General features: G+C 44.0%; 1 protein-coding gene across 1 annotated transcript; it reads left to right on the top strand.

Moving 5' to 3' along the window:
* Positions 1-2,102: 2,102 nt before the first annotated feature.
* On the top strand, positions 2,103-5,372 carry FOS (Fos proto-oncogene, AP-1 transcription factor subunit). Its single transcript, XM_080998227.1, has 4 exons — positions 2,103-2,414; positions 3,064-3,309; positions 3,668-3,775; positions 3,892-5,372. Exons 1-4 carry the CDS (start codon positions 2,274-2,276, stop codon positions 4,498-4,500), a joined length of 1,104 nt encoding a protein of 367 aa, XP_080854353.1. The 5' UTR covers positions 2,103-2,273; the 3' UTR covers positions 4,501-5,372.
* The last annotated feature ends 11,618 nt before the right edge of the window (positions 5,373-16,990 follow it).

Here is a 16,990-nt window from a genome sequence, read left to right as displayed (position 1 = left end):
CTCTCATAAGCCCCTAGTACCTAACCTACAGATGATGACCTCAGTAATGACCTAAAACCATTCTAGAAACCCCTGAGCAATCAGTTTCTCCAGTACTGTGTTGAGTAAATGGTATATGAACTGCAGTGTTGGTTTCTTCACATGCATTTTTGCATGTAATTACTAGAAGGTAAAATGCTGACACAACTGAAATGAATGGAAGTTTTGTAACTCTTCGTAGTGGAGGCAAGGATCGTCCCTTGCATGAACTAGAACAACCTTTGTGAACTGGAATGGGAAAGCCTTTAATTAGGGCTACCTATCATTCCAAAGAAAATGAAAAAGCAATAACAATTATGGAAGGCTAGGACAGATTATATAATACATGGGTTTGCAGTCCACATGATAATATTTTCTAAAATTTCACAACGAAAAGTTATCTTAAAATGTCCTTAATGTGTGTAACAGTCTGAGCCTATGCATGTTTACTTGGAAGTAAGCTCCAATAAATTCAGTGAGACATAGGATTGCAGCTTGAAATACTGAATTCAGGGGAATATTATTTTCTATAACAATGGTTCTAAAGATTAATAGAGTTCAATAGTGTGTCCAAGTGCAAGTAGATAAATAGGTACTGCTCCGGTGGGAAGGTAAACGGCGTTTCCGTGCGCTGCTCTGGTTCGCCAGAAGCGGCTTAGTCATGCTGGCCACATGACCCGGAAGCTGTCTGTGGACAAATGCCAGCTCCCTCGGCCAGTAAAGCGAGATGAGCGCCACAACCCCAGAGTCGTCTGTGACTTGACTTAACAGTCAGGGGTTCCTTTACCTTAAAGCAATATTGAATTCACTTGATCCTAATAAGAAGTGAAAGGGCAATAATGAACAGTTATGTGCGCTTACACTTAGAAGTAAATCCTATTAAGTTCTGTGGGGTTTACTCCCTGATAAGTGGGTATACGATTTCAGTCTCACTAAATTTCATTCCTGTAGTGTGATGAGTAATATTGATATTAGAAAAGTTTTGTTTGGTTGTAAATGTAACATTCTTAAACGTGAATAAACATAAAATAGAGATTTGATAGTAGTGCCAATATTAACATTTTAAATCCTTATAAGAAGAACTCACCAGGCCCAGAGATGTGGGTAGGTTCACTTACGGCAACAGGAAGGCTCAGGGCATTATGGGCAAGACTGCTCATCTCATTTCTGAGACAGTAATGTGAGAATAATGACCACTGAGGCCTGCTGCATGTGTGAATATGATGAGGACTGCATTGTCTATATCCAGAAGAACAAACCTTGTCCAGAATAAATAATAATTATTCTCATATGATCACTGCACTCTTTGGACTTAACACCAAACAGCAGAAAGGTAATTATGTAGTCCAACGCAATTAAAAAAATAACCTGTGAGTAGAAATCTGTTCTGTATCCCCCATTTAATCACCTTGGCTTTATGCTGCATATCATCACCCCTATTTCGGAGTGGGCAGAGGACATTCTTGTGAATGCCATATCATCTAAAATTTAGAAATTCCAGAGGTGCTGATCTTATGAGATCATAGAATCAGTGAATTCTGTGAAGGTTTATATGACTCTCCTTGTGGAGATGATGGGCAAAATTGCATCTCTGTCTCTTTAAGCTGTCACTTCAGTGTCTGGTCAGCAGTAAATGGGCAGAATCTGCATGCAGAAGCCTTTGCTGCGGCTCTTGCTGCTTTTACTCTCCACTCCCCCTGCCGTTGCTACCACAGGCACGCACCATCCCTTGGCCTCAGCCCTGAAGCGTTCCCGTCAGTTACGCCCCCTTTGCACAGGATGTATGCCATATAAGGATATTTACGTCAGGGGTTCCCGAGCTTAGAGCGAACCATTTTGGGAGAGGGAATCGAGCCCCTTTACCTGACTTTTAAAGGCTGAGACCCGCCGCCAAACTTCCTGATAATCTCCGCGACGCGTCGGAGACGACCTTCAGCTTGTTTTCAGAGCGATTCTGCTAGCGCCAGGCACTTCGGGCCGTCTCAGAGGCCGTTCGTGACCGCCGCTGCTCCCCTCCCGTGAGGATTGGTTTCGCCCGTGACGTCGTCTCATTCACAAGTCCTGGCCGTAGCGAATAAAAGGCGGAGGTGCCGCTCTTTACTCCAGCAGCAGTGTGGCTGAAGCAGGCAGAAGCATAGAAGCGGCTGGGGTTTCTCAGTAACCCATTCGCCTAGCCGAGGACTCGCTCAATTCGGATACTCATCTGGGAAAGATATACCACCCTGAAGGGCTTTTACACCCCCAGATTAGCCGACATGATGTATCAGGGCTTCACCGCTGACTACGATGCGTCTTCCTCCCGCTGCAGCAGCGCTTCTCCGGCTGGGGACAGCCTCACATACTATCCCTCACCAGCGGACTCTTTCTCCAGCATGGGCTCGCCTGTCAACTCACAGGTGAGGAATCGGGGTGCTGCTTATGGCTCACGGGGTGTCGGGTTGGGAGAATAGCTGCCTATGTCTGCTTCTCTGTTGCTATAGGGTTCAATGACAGGACCCGAGCAGCTCCTAATGTTGATAGCTGAGGCTTGGGAGAGCTCCCCTGGCCTGTATATGATGCACGCTTTTCTCTTTACTTTTCGATATATGCTACATTGTATGGTGTGTTTCCAGCACCTCTGCCCAGGGAAGGCAGTATTGGCCATATAGAAAAAGAGAAATGGGGGTGGTGGATGAATCTAGTTCTTGTCTGGTGCTATAAATGATGAAGGGGTTGGGGGGCGGAATGGATCTTCGCCCGGGAGGTGTTCTGCAGCGGGTGCGTAAAGCGGTTTCATTGATAAATCGCGGCTTCATTCAGGAGACTCCGGAGCGGCGCTTGCGTCAGCGCAGACGTCAGAGATATTTATAACAAGCCCCTGTTCATGTGTAGTCTGATGATGGCAGCAGCAGCGTCCGAACCAATCTGGCCCCAGGGACTGCAGGCCCAGCTCAAAATAGCGCACCGGCCTCTGGGGCTTAGAGCTGTCATAGCGCGCATCGCATTTCTCTGACCCCTTCCCCCCCAACTTGGTAACTAACAGGGTCTCCTTTTGTGATTTTCCAGGACTTCTGCACGGACCTAGCCGCCTCCAGTGCCAACTTCGTTCCCACCGTGACTGCTATTTCCACAAGTCCAGACTTGCAGTGGATGGTGCAACCGACTCTGATCTCCTCAGTGGCCCCTTCCCAGAACCGAAGCCACCCCTACGGGCTCCCTGCTCACCAGACCGGTGCCTACTCTAGGGCTGGGATTGTCAAGACGACAGGAAGCAGAGGCCAAAGCATCGGCAGGAGGGGCAAAGTTGAGCAGGTGTGTGTTCAGCTTTTGGCTGCAATGAAGCCTCTAGAAACCAGGAGAAGAGGGAGAACACGAGAGAGGGCTGTAGTTTAATTTACCAACAATACATTATTATAGCTCAAAGCCTATTTCTGGCTAAGCGGGGTGGACATTTGGGACAGCAGATAGCTGTTCCCTTTAAAGGACAAAGGGCATAAAGGCAGTTTTGCAAGCGGGTGGAGATCCCCCCCCCCTTTTCAGATCCGTAGCAGTATCTGGGTCGTTTGCTCCATGCAAGCGCAAGAGTTGTTCCTGTGATCCGAAGTTAGGGAGCGCACTTTCTGGTCTCAAGCACTGGATACTGACGTCCACGCTTGTTCTCTCTCCGTAGCTGACACCAGAAGAGGAGGAAAAAAGGAGGATCCGTCGGGAAAGGAACAAGATGGCAGCTGCTAAATGCCGCAACCGGAGGAGGGAGCTGACGGATACCCTACAAGCGGTGAGTATCTGCTGCCTGGCCGGCGATCCTGCCCTGCCCTGCCCTGTCCTTTTGCTTTCTCTCCCGCCCGGAGGAGACTTGAGCTGACTCGCCCCTCCCCTTGCTTGTGTCCCCAGGAGACCGACCAGTTGGAGGAGGAGAAATCCGAGCTGCAGACCGAGATCGCCAACCTGCTGAAAGAGAAAGAGAAGCTGGAGTTCATCCTGGCCGCCCACCGCCCCGCTTGCAAGATCCCGGAAGAGCTGCAGTTCTCCGAGGAGCTGGCCGCCTCCACGCTGGATCTGCTGGCCGAAGCCCCCGTGGCCAGCTCGCCCGAGTCCGAGGAGGAGGCCTTCGCCCTCCCCATGCTGCACGAGCCCAGCCGCGCCGCGCCGGTCAAGGAGAGCAGCGGCCTGGAGCTGAAGGCCGAGCCTTTCGATGACTTCTTCGCGCGCTCCACCCGCGAGACTCCCCGCTCCGTGCCGGACATGGACCTGTCCGGCTCCTCTTCCTTCTACGCGGCGGACTGGGAGCCCCTGGGGGCCGCGGGCCACGTGGATCTGGAGCCGCTTTGCACCCCGGTGGTGACCTGCACGCCGTGCCCCAGCACCTACACCTCGTCCTTCGTCTTCACGTACCCCGAGACCGAGGCCTTCCCCAGCTGCGCCGCCGCGCACCGGAAGGGCAGCAGCAGCAACGAGCCGTCGTCCGACTCGCTCAGTTCGCCCACCCTGCTGGCCTTGTGAAGAAGGGACGCCAGATCCCCGAGCCGTCGCTGCGGGCCTAGGGGCATCACCACGGCGGAGACCGAGCCCACCCGCCCTTGCTGCTGCTGCATGGGGCTTTAGGCCGCAAAGGAGCCGCTCTCTCCTTCCTGTGGAGCTCCGAGATCCCACCCGAGGCCTAGGAAAAGACGAAGCCCTCCATTCCGGAGGTTTGGTATGGGCAGCCCACTTGGAGGGAAATGACTTTGCTGGAGGGGCTGCCTCTCAGCCAGACGCCAGGCCTGATACCTCTTCCAGAGATGTAGCAAAACCGCATGGAATCTGTCTTGTCCCCCATCAATGAGAACTAGTAGTTTCGTAGCATGTTCAACATGGCTGGGTTGGTGACTCCCTTCCCTCCTCTTTACTATTCACTAGCATTAACTAATTAATCTGTTGGTTTAATGATTGGAATTCTTAATATGGTGCTGGGTATCTTCAACTCGTATCTAGTGCAGCTGACTAACAATAACTACTGTGTTCCTGGCAATATCGTGTTTTGATGACGTAGCAATGACCCAACTTAACTGCGAAAAGATACCCTTTTATTTTCTAGTAGATTAATAAATAGCTATGTTGTCCATGTACTAAAGTTCTCCTTGTACATCAATGTTCATTGTAACTTTAACTGATCATACATTGTTGAAGTGGTCTGAATGGTTTGACATAAGTTTTCCATGAAAACGTTTTTATTGTGTTTTTAATTTATTTATGGATATATTTAATTTTTTATTTTAATTTTTTCTACCTTGAGGTAATTGACATGTGGAAGGTGAATTTGGATGACATTTAAGCATTGTTTGCTTACTGTTCAAGACACTGTCAATAAAAGCATTTAAGTTGAATGCTATAAAGACTCTGGAGTCTCTTTACTGTAAAACCTCTCAAGTAGCAAGGCTTCAATTTAGCACAATCCATGTCCAAATCTGCTGTGGTTTGCTGGAAGGGGTTAGATGCTGGTAAATGGGACTAGCATAATCCTTTGTTTAAACACACATTGTTGTTCAGCACACTGGTATAGGCATACACAAAATTTTAACACCCAAATTTACTAGGAAGTAAATCCTCTTTGTTGAGTTGGACTTGCTCCTAGGTAAATGTGCATAGGCTTGCCACCTCATACAAAGTTTCTATACATTTCAGGTGCACTCTTGAAAAGGAACATGGGTTCAATTATCGGGAATTGGAGGCAGTGAAATATCTCAATCATACGGTGGAGAAATTACACTTCCTTTAGGCTTGTGATTATTTCTATTCTGATAATTGCTCTTTCGTCACATCAGACTTCCTGTTTCCTTCTCCCTGAGTATATCTGACTTTGTTCTTTTATCTTCATTGTTTCCTACATCTCTGCAATGTTTCATTTTCCTCTGCCTCATGTCCTTCATCACACACAAATACATGAGAAAAGCTTTCTTCTGTTGCTTGTTGTGGAAAGGTGAAAGGATGTATTATTGAGTTTTGTTCAGGTGCCTACCACAAAATGGATAGTTGAGTGCTGTTTTGGACAGAACAGTTGCATCAGCCCTATAATCAGTTTAAAGTTAACATGCCACCTAAAACTTCACTACTTGTATCTCAACCCCACCTGTTCAGTCCCTCAAACAAGGGATGCTGGTTGTGAATACCAAAATAAATGGAACCATTGAGAAACAAGAGGGGAGTCAGTTGCTTGAAACAGCAGCAGAAGAGTGCTCTAGCCTATGGGAAGCCTGAAAACAGGACCCCAATGCATCTAGTTGGCTGCTGTGAGAACAGGATGTTAGGCCATTGGCCTGATAGAGCAGGGCTTCTATTAAGAAGTAGCAGCATGCTTGGGGGAAAAGCCACAAGCTTTGCAGAAATACACTTTGTTCTAAATAACCTTTGTAAGGTGCCCTTCCAAGCAACCCAGTAGAATGTCTATAGAAGGTGACTGGAAAAGAAAATGGGGCATGAGAGGGCAGCATGGAATGGAATATCCTGGGGAAGGGCATTGCTGGCTGTCTCTTGTTCTGAACAGGAATGCTATACTGAGTAGGTCTTCCTTGCATATTTGTGGCAAAAGCTCTTTTGTGGCCAACATTGCTTTCAGACACGTGATCCCTGTGGATGTGAGGCATGCTCACTGAATTTACCCCAGGCCCAACAAAGGAATGGGCTCATAGCTTCCTGTTTAAAGAGGCTGATATGGCAGACAGCACAATCGACACCTGCAACTGTAATGCTAACCCACTGTGTCAGCTGGTACTTCCTAGCCTGATACCGTGACTACAACTCTGCTTTTGGCATGGAGAGAAACTGCTGTACACACAGTCGTAACAATTACTACTCACATACATATGTACTGCATTACATAATAGGTGTACATAGAGTTTGCTGTGTGTTGTATCACAAGTAAGATAAATTGGGTCTCACATGATGTGAAGATGAGCAAGTTTCATCCCACATCTAAAAGAGTTCAAAGTTGACAGCTGATGGTACACATTAAGGCTCTAGAAAAGGTGTTTTTAGTGATATAGTGCATATTCTCTAGAACAGATACTTGAAAAAGATTAAGGGAACATGACAGACCCAGTAACGTGTATGTAGAGCTAGATCTAACAGCGTGCTAATAGTTGACAAATCATATGCAAAATGAAATCTGGTACCCTAACCACAAAAATATTAAATGAAAGTCACATTTTTATAATTTGCTTTGATATTACCATTATGGGGGGGAACCATATAGCTCAGTGGACATAGCACATACTATGTGAAGAAAGTCAATGCGATACATGTACTCTACAATCAAACAATTCCATGGCATCTGCAGCTTGAAATATTTGGTTGCAAGTGATGTGACAAAGTCTCTCCCTAATACTGCTGCTAGTCAGAGAAGTTGGATCAGACAGCAGCTCTCCAGAGCCTTAGACAGAGACTCTCACATCACTTGGGACTTGGGGGTGCCAGGGAATGAACTCAGTAACAACTGGGATGGATGAACATCTAGTCTCTTGATAAATAGTCTCTGGCCTAAGAGAGCTTCCTGTGTAGTACAGGAACTCCGATGTTTTCCTATTATTTCCAGAGGGATATATGCTTAGAGCTGTCCCTGAAAATGAATAGGGAAAATAATTTTGTGTACACATCAAAGATTCTGGAAGCTTGCACCCGTATACTGGGCCAGGTTAAAAGTTATACAGATTTTCAAGGCCCTTAACTTGTGTCCAGGATATCTTAAGGACTGCTTGATGCCTTATATCCCAATCGCTAAGGTTTTGGAGGGAGTCAGTTATTTCCCATGACTCAAGACACTTGACATAACAACCAGGAACTACGCCTTCAGGATTGTGGCTCCAGTTCTGTGGAACTACCTCCCAGCTGATATCCGACAGGTTCCGTTTTCTGAGGAACTTCCAGTGCTTCGTGAAGATTTTAAAAATAATAATCAGAAGGCATTTCAAGCAAGCTTTTTAAAAATGATACTTCATCTTCATTGATTTTATGCTGTATCCCTTTTCTACACCGCTTAGAAGCTGTGGTACTAAATGGTATCTCAAGATAAAATAAATAAATTAAAACAATTAGGGTGGGGAACCTTTTTGAGCCTGAGGGCTGCACTCCTTCCTGGGCAGCCTGCTCTGGGATCCGCATGCCAATGGAGGGTGGAGGCAGTGGCAAAAGTGAATGGAGCAACAGTGGGTGGACCCTTATTCTTGTACAGCAGGCTGCACTCCAGCTATGCAAAAGTCAGAGACATCTACACCCACATCTCTCCATCCACGCAAGCGTGATGCATTATCACAGTTCAGAAAATACATTCCAGTCAGGCAAAAGCACTTGAGGAGGGTGAGGGCAAAGCCAATGGCAGGTGTAAACTAGTGAGAGGGGTGGGCAGGGCACAGTCCTGAAGGCTGGACCCAGTGGCCCAGAGAGATGCATCTGCCCCCCAAGCTTAAGGTTCCTCATGGTAACCCCTTGCCCAAAGAAGTAATATTTGAGTGCAGATAAAACTGCTGTTTCCGTTCTGGTAGGCGACGGTTTCTCCAACAGCAAAAAAGAAAACCTCTAAGAACACTCAGAAACTCACCTCTTTGCCTGTGGAAATTGGTGGTGCTGCAAAACTCTTTTAAAGGTCTGACTACATGCTTAGTTTGTACAAAGAGCTGAGTACCAATAATATATTTTAGAGCAAAGTGCAAAAAAATAGTATGATGGAAATATTGATATTGTAGACTGATATTAATATTTGTAGCACTAGCAAAATACCAATGAATACCAGTGAAAAGTACCAATGATTACATTTAAGTAACACGACAAAACCATTGTTAATTTTGCTTCCAAACTGGCAGGGAGTGAGAAATTATAGATGCATACAGAAGAAATGACAAGAGATGTTATCTGGATAACTACATTTGTGTAGAACTGAGAACAAGTCTTTTCCTGGCCTGGGGAGAGAAAGTTGGAAAAATGCTCTCCTCAGAGCAGATGCATCTAATAAACTATGATCATTGCAACAGAGGTTGTGGGCTGAGTGAGAATAGTATGTATTTTACAATAATCATATAGAATAATAATTTAATAATCACATGCCCCTTGTACTCTAAGCATTTGAACCTGCTTATTTCTTTGCAACTTCTCCATAACACATGTGCAACACTGGGAAATATTCTGTCCAGACTATCAAGGATAACTGCATATCTTGGTATTTTTATATTGAGAATAGAAATACTCTTTCAAGTGAATCTGTAAAAGTAGCTATGTATTTTGCATGGGACAAAAGATATGGTTATTGGATCAAAGAAAGGTATGTTTCATTGATGTTCCTGCTTGCAATCCTTGTGACTCTGCTATGTTTCCCTAAAACATAGTAGTCACAAGGATTGCAAGCAGGAAAATCAATGAAATATATCTAGCTTTGATCCAACAACCATACCCTTTGTCCCATCAAGGTACTACAGTAGCATTCATGTTTATTCTACTTATGAGAGTATAACTACACAGTCCAAACATTGGTTAATAAAATGATCACTTATCTAAATCACAGAGAAAAGCTGAATACAGCTGGAAGCAATTTTCCTGTCAAGGAATTTTATCTTGGACCTTGAAAAGCTAATTTTCTAGATTATAATATTTTTCAATATCTTTTAGTGGCCCAAAATGTAAGAAAATAGTGTAGTCATATATAATTTAACAATGAGAAATGAGGGCATAATAAGAGTTCCCATTCAAATAAATGTATTAAAATGAAACATGACCTTATGAAAATCCCATGAAGAATATCCTTATAAATTATATAAAAATATTTTTAAAAAGACAGTTTCTACATTCTTTGGGATATCAACCTTACAGTGCATTATCCAAATAATCCATGTGCAGCTTCACTTAGAAATCATTACTGATATTTCCCCAATACAGTATTATACTGTGTCTAATATCTCTCACATCTCAATATTTCAGAAGAAATATTACTATTATGGGTAATACTCAGTTATACTGCTTTCTAAATATAACTGCAAATGTATCTGTGCATGGTAGACTGAATTGTTTCCAGTTTTATAATTATATTCTTTTGGTGCAGAGACCTTACAGATTTCAAAGGATGCCTTACATTGTGATTTAGCTTCCCAGGGTTATAATCCTATTCACATTCACTTAGGAGCATGCTTAATTGAACCCTGTCAAATTAACTGTTGCACCTTCTACTTTACATATCAGGCTATAATCCTAAACACTCTTACTAGGAAGTAAATGCTATTTAACACAGGAGGATGTACTTCTGAATGAACATGCTTAGAGTTGCACCATGGGATATGCAGAATACATGCAATAAAAAGGTAGTGTGAGGAAGAAAAGGAAAAAAATATTCTATGTAATGAGGCTTTGGTATAGAAAGCTTATGGGTGCAAACTCTTGTTGGAGATGCAGGGCCAGTCAAGCATCACTGACATATGTATTATGGAACTATCATGTGGTTTTGCTTTTCTGACAGCAACCTTTCCATTCCTCGAACGTGCTAAATGTGTATTTTGCTTGAAAGAATGGCTTTTGAAGTATTTCAAACAATTTAGGAACTAGACATGGAACAATAATTGCAGCTGGGTTGGACCTATCAATTTCTAAATGACCAATTAAAACATTGGAAGCTGAAGGTATCTCCAAAATGCCCAGGACAGGTTAATGGATCTTTGTCTATTGTGAAGGATAAGAGAAAACTGCATCTGCTAAGCAAAGAAAATTACTAGATTTGCCCATCTTTCTTGGGACCGTTTTTGTGTATAATGGCTCTTCCACCTCCGCTTATTGGATTTCCTCTTAAGCTTAAACATACTAAGCAATGAAAAAGAAGGAACCCATGAGGTTTTTAAAAAGTTATTATTTGTTTATTTTATCTAACACATTTCATGCTGTGTTTTAAGCGTCTCCAGGACAGTCCCAGCTCTCCAAAAAAATATACATATGAAATTATCTAAAACATTTAAATAAAATAATTCAAAAACAAGAGGAACAAGACAAGCAACCTGATCAATAAAAATGGTGCATTATTTATTAGTTAGGTTTTAAAATATAATTACATAATACATATAATAAAATATTAATTTAAAGTATGCTCATCTTTTATGAGCATTGTTTTCTAGAAGGCATGTATCAGTAAATAATTATTTTTGACAAGTTTAGCATAAATCTACAGGTATATTTTTTGCTATAGCCACTTTAGGTGGCTAAAAAGGGATATAATTTTTCTCATGGGAGAGATACTGTACTATGGGTACAAATCCAGATGCAGTTGCATTAAAATCAGGTTTCACTTGCACATGATGCTGAATAATGGGAGAAGACAGCTTTCTACAGTCTGGTTCTTGACAGGGAGTATTAGCTTGCAGAATTCTGTCCAAGGCAAAGAGGAACAATGGTTTGTGGTATACAAGTGGGATTGCATCGTTGTTTATTGCACAGTATGCAGATGGCGTGGATCCTGAAAGCAAAGAAAGGTGTCTGGGGTTGGCAACCACCTATCACATTCACAAAATAGCCTTATTTATAAGAAGTTTCACTGCTGGCATATGAGTGCCTCCAACGTATCTGAGATACGTTGATTTTCATGGCGGGGGCATATGGGGCATTTTGAAGGCTTCTCATTTTCTTTATAAGCTGGGGAGGGAGGCCTGAAAAGCATTTTCTAATGAGTGGTTTGTAGCAACATGAATCGCACAAAGAACAGATAGCAATGATCACCTGAAAGCAAAAATAGCTACAGATAGTTACAAATAGTTGGTTCCAGGTAATCCTCACTGTTCTATTTGTATTTCATTTCCCTCTGAACTCACTCCTATATCTACATCCCCCACCCTGTATGTATGCTTGCCAATTCAGGATTACAGTTCATACGAAGCGGACTGTGGTCCATGAAAACAAATATGTTAATCTTTAAGCCGGTGCCACAAGATTCTTCGTTGCTCATGCTTCGCCGGACCAGCAAAGCAGCCTTTCGGCGGAAGACGGAACATGGGAAGAGCAGTGGCCCAGGCTGTTTCTCGGGCCTGCCCTGCTCTTACAGCTGGGAAGCGATTGTAAGCAAAACCCAGACGCTGAGATTGTGACAGGAAGGTGGCCGGGAGATCCCTTGGCCCTTTGATCCAGAGCCGGGGGTGGGGAGGGCCCTCACGAAGCCATTTCCCGAGCTCCCCGCAAGTTCCAAGAACGGAAGAGACAAAGCAAAGCAAAACAAAACAAAAGGGAATTCCAAGCCGGGCTTAAAAAAGAACAGCGATTGATAGGCACTCCGCTTGACCCCGGCCTCGCGCGCCCCGCCTCCGCCCTCCGCAGCCGCAGCGGGTTTCTCCGACTCCCACTCCAGCCCTCTGCCCCAGTTCCTAAGGCGCCCCGCTCTTGTTTACTGTTTGGTTTCTAGGGCGCTTCGCGAAGCACGTCAGCGCCGTGACGTCGGGGAGCCCGCAGAGACGCTGCGAGCCGACGGCGTGACGGAGTGTCTTCCGGCCGCGACCATATATGGAAGTGGAGGCACGTTCCTCTGCCTGTCCTCCTCCTCCCTCCCGCTGCTCTAGGAGGGCGCGAGTTGCTCGCTCCTGTTTCGGGAAGGTTCCAGAATGGAACGCGTTGTTGCGCTGGTAACGGAGGAGCGGCGGCGCGCCGGAGCTAGGCGAGCTCTGCCGGCCTCCCCCGATTAAGAGAGTCCCCGTTATAGCCTTGCAGGCAAAGCCTCGCGTTTGCTAGAACCAGCGCAGTGGAGATTCAGACATAAGCAGAAGTGCTTTATTGAGTCCAGGAAAGGGGAGGGTTTGCTCGTGCTTTGACGCAGGGATTAGGGTTTTGGATGTCTTAAAAGCAAATAGGTAAAGCCTTCCAACACAAGGGTGTCTCCCTCCCTGATCAGTGTGCTAACTCGCCGACATACGAAACAACTCGTAGGAGCTGAGGTCCCTTCGCGCCCGCCCCATAAAATATATATTTTTTAATTTTATTGGAAATTTTATTTACAACATAACACAAACCCCCCACCCCCAACACAGAAATCCACCCCCATCAGACACAAACATAACAAACAACAAGCATAATATACAACAATACAAACAAACAAATAAAATACTTCCTTTATCCTGTTTTTGGCATCCTTATTTACTTCTTATAAGTTGTTTCCTTAATGAATAAAATATTTGATCTGGCTCCCCCACCCTAATTGATGGGCAATGCCATTCAAGTAGTTTGGGTGCCCTGCGTCTTGCGATCAATTACGTGGGTTGGGGGCTTACCTGCCCCCTCACTTCATTTTAAGTTGGCACCCATGTGCCACCAGTGCTCTTTTCTTTCTTTCTTGTTTAGAAAAAAAGGTGCTGGCACTCACCATGAAGTTGTTACCCTAAGTGCCACACTTTTAACATCTGAAGAAGGTGTCGGTACTGCATACTGAGTACCCCCAGAAATAGCACTGTGCACCACTGAGGTCTTGGGGAGCAAGCAGTATTCTTCAACAACAGGCCCACATTTTGGAGCTGCGGTGCTATGAAATGCAGGTGGTTTCCAAGGGCTGTGAGGTGGACTGAGGCAGCTGTCTAGGTTGGCAGAATCCAAAGGGTGCCGTCGCAGGAGCCCCCTGCCACCAGATGAATGACTTCCAGAGAGATCTTTAAATAAGTCTCCATGTATGTATGTATGTATGTATGTAATATAAATAATACAAATAAACCTAGAAACTGTAATTATGGCTGCACCAGGGGCAGCACTTTCCTGTTTTGCCTCAGGTGGCATAATGGGACAGGCTGCCTCTGGCAAGTTCTCTACTTAATGTAGTAAATGCAGTTCTTCAGTGCCCATAACTTGAAATTATATTTCTTAGAGTGTGTGTTACTTTTTTTAAAAGGGCTCTTGTCCAAGTTCCATCATGCTTGGGCAGCATTTATAAATCATTGTGGCATAAGCATTTGTGGACTACAACCGGCTTCGTCAGATAGGTGTATCCACTCAAGGTAGGTACGTACTTATGGGTGATGCATAAAAATATAAACAATGGCCAGAACGCCTTTGAATGCCAGAGGTTCACTCTTACATTTTTATGCAAGATGCACAATACATAAAACATAAGTACAGCAAGCGTTCACAGCTGCAGTAACAGGCAATAAAATGCAGTGTCCTTAAGCTTTGCTATACGTATCAATATAACACCCTGCGAGGGAAAGAAACCTGGTCTCGTCTCTGAATCCTTAATGAACGCAATAAAGCATGGCTACATTCTTGTTATTTATTTTTATTTACAAACTTTTTGTGTGGGTTCTTAATGTTTAAAAACATGCTCGAGAGAGGCTCAGAAACCTTGCCAGTTGCTACATATTGAACTCATGATTGCATCCATGAGCACATGGATATTTCAGAAGTTTTAAACTGATTTTCAGAGGTTGTCTTTTAACTAATTTTTGGAAGGTTGTTTTGAATCATGGGTAGGCAAACTAAGGCCTGGGGGCCAGATCTGGCCCAATCACCTTCTAAATCTGGCCCGCAGATGGTCCAGGAATCAGCGTGTTTTTACATGAGTAGAATGTGTCCTTTTACGGCATTTAAAATGCATCTCTGGTTTATTTGTAAGGCCTGCCTGGTGTTTTTACATGAGTAGAATGTATGCTTTTATTTAAAATGCATCTCTGGGTTATTTATGGGGCATAGGAATTTGTTCATTCCCCCCCAAAAATATAGTCTGGCCTCCCACAAGGTCTGAGGGACAGTGGACCAGCCCCCTGCTGAAAAAGTTTGCTGACCCCTGTATTTTAAATTATTTTTAGAAGTGCTAGCCGTATTAGTGTTGACACATTTTCCGCCCTGGGCACCTTTGAAGGAAGGTGTGGGATATAAAACTATTAAATAAATAAATGCCTCTGCCATCAATTTGTGGGTTGCAGTTACCTACAGCACCCACCCACGCTTCCTTTGCATTTCTACTCCGGTTACATATCTACTTGCTAGTTAAAGGTAAACTCCCTTGTTAATGTAGTCTGGTGACAATATCCCTAAGACGAGAACTTAAGTGAGGGAGATTGTTTCTGTGCACATTGGCATGGGTTACATAACCTAATAACACATAATTCCCTGTTAGCCATACAGGTGTGAGACGGGAAGTGGTATATTCCTCTTGGATGCACACCTAATGGTTAATTACTTTGTGGAAGCCAACACCTCTGTCTCTGGGCACGAGACTTTCAGCATTAGGAGACCTTGAAAACTTCTGTCATCTAGAAGGAATTGAAATCATTTACATTTCTCAGTATGAAGTACCTAACATAGAAGTAAGTCCCACTGACATCAGTTTATCTGTACAGTGGTGCCCCGCAAGACGAATGCCTCGCAAGACGAAAAACTCGCTAGACGAAAGGGTTTTGCGTTTTTTGAGTCGTGGCAAGACGAATTTCCCTATGGGCTTGCTTCGCAAGACGAAACAAAAACCGCAAGACGAAGAGACTCACGGAACGGATTAATTTCGTCTTGCGAGGCACCACTGTATCCCACCTTTCCTCCAAGGCGCTTAGGGCAGAATACATGGGCTTTCCCCATTTGATCTGTGAGGTGGGTTAAGCTAAGTGATACTGAATGGCCCAAGGTTATTCAGAAATTTGAACATTGGTCTCTTTTAATGGCATAGGAGCCAACTCCTAGGGACCGAGGGGTCTTCACCACACCAGTAGTATATTTGAGAGGGCAAGGGCCCCCCAAAGTTGATGGGCATTGCCACTCAAATAATGCGTATGCATTGTATAATGTGATCGATTATGGGGGGTGGGGTTTACCCGAGGCCCCCCCCAATATTTTATTAAGTTGGCACCCCCTGGTTAATGACAAGAAATGTGTTATGGATCAGGGTATAATAAAATAGTTCTCCATATTTTCTCCTGGAATGATTTTGTCTGTGTAGCTATTCCCTATTTACCGTTTATTTCAGTTGAAGCTGTTCATTTTTCATGCTCAGTTAGGACTTCTGCGAAACACACTCAAAAAGTGTGTTATACATACAAGGCTGTATGCATAATCAATATAAAAAATTTGATTAAATATGATATGTATCCGTTACAAGCACTGAAAATTACTCAACCCTAACTCTAAAATGAAGTTGTAATATGTCTGAAAGCTCAAATGAGCTTTAATTCTTTTTCACACAGTATATACTTTGTAATTTCCAGATAGCTTATTATAGCTATAGGGAAGCCTATAGCTGTGCCCCCCTCCCAAAAGAAGGGCCACAGTCCAACAAAGAGTTAAACACACTTAAGACTATTGATCTCATCTCTAGGACAGTGAACTCTGTTGGATTGTGGCCAAGGTAGTTTCTCCCTTGAGATCATGGTGTTCACGTGGCTCAGAAATACCGTGTGCTGAGCAGTTCACACACTATTTTTAGCATTGATGCTGACAGCAATTATAGGTACAAAATAGGAGGGAGAGTGTCCTGAGAATGACAGAGAACTTGTATCTCATGACAAGGCATGTGTGTGTTGTGATTGTTCAATTAGAAGAAATGTAATCCCCTGGGAATGTTGGAGCCTACAAAAAGAGGAAATGAGGTAATTGAATGGGGCAAGGAGAGAGACAGAGAAACGATGGTTGCTATACAGCAAGTGTGAGGAATCTTAACAGCTTCCATCAGCCAATGGCCAGGGATGATGGCAGCTATAGTTCAGCAGCATCTGGAGAGGCAAAGATTCCCTGTACCTGACCTACAGTAATTATATTCAAAAATTTGAAAAATAAAGAGATAAGATGACTGGCTGAAAAATAGAGCCATCCAGAATTCCCACTTAAGGCTGCCACGTTCACAGCTAACAAAGACTGTGTACACATTACCACTTATTCTGTCTTAATCATGCTCCAACTACTGCTGTTTGAAGTTCTGTATGCATGGTCTTAGCCAAAATCCATAGGTATCCCGTATCTTCTTGAGAAATAATACTGTTTCATAGGTGCCAACTTCTAGGGGCCAAGGCACTTTCAGCCTGCTGAATATATATTTTTT

The sequence above is a fragment of the Podarcis pityusensis genome (assembly GCF_964106645.2).
Source record: "Podarcis pityusensis genome assembly, chromosome: 1".
Taxonomy (NCBI): domain Eukaryota; kingdom Metazoa; phylum Chordata; class Lepidosauria; order Squamata; family Lacertidae; genus Podarcis; species Podarcis pityusensis.
The sequence above is the reverse complement of the archived record's forward strand: the minus strand, read 5'-3'. Positions and strand labels throughout refer to the sequence as shown.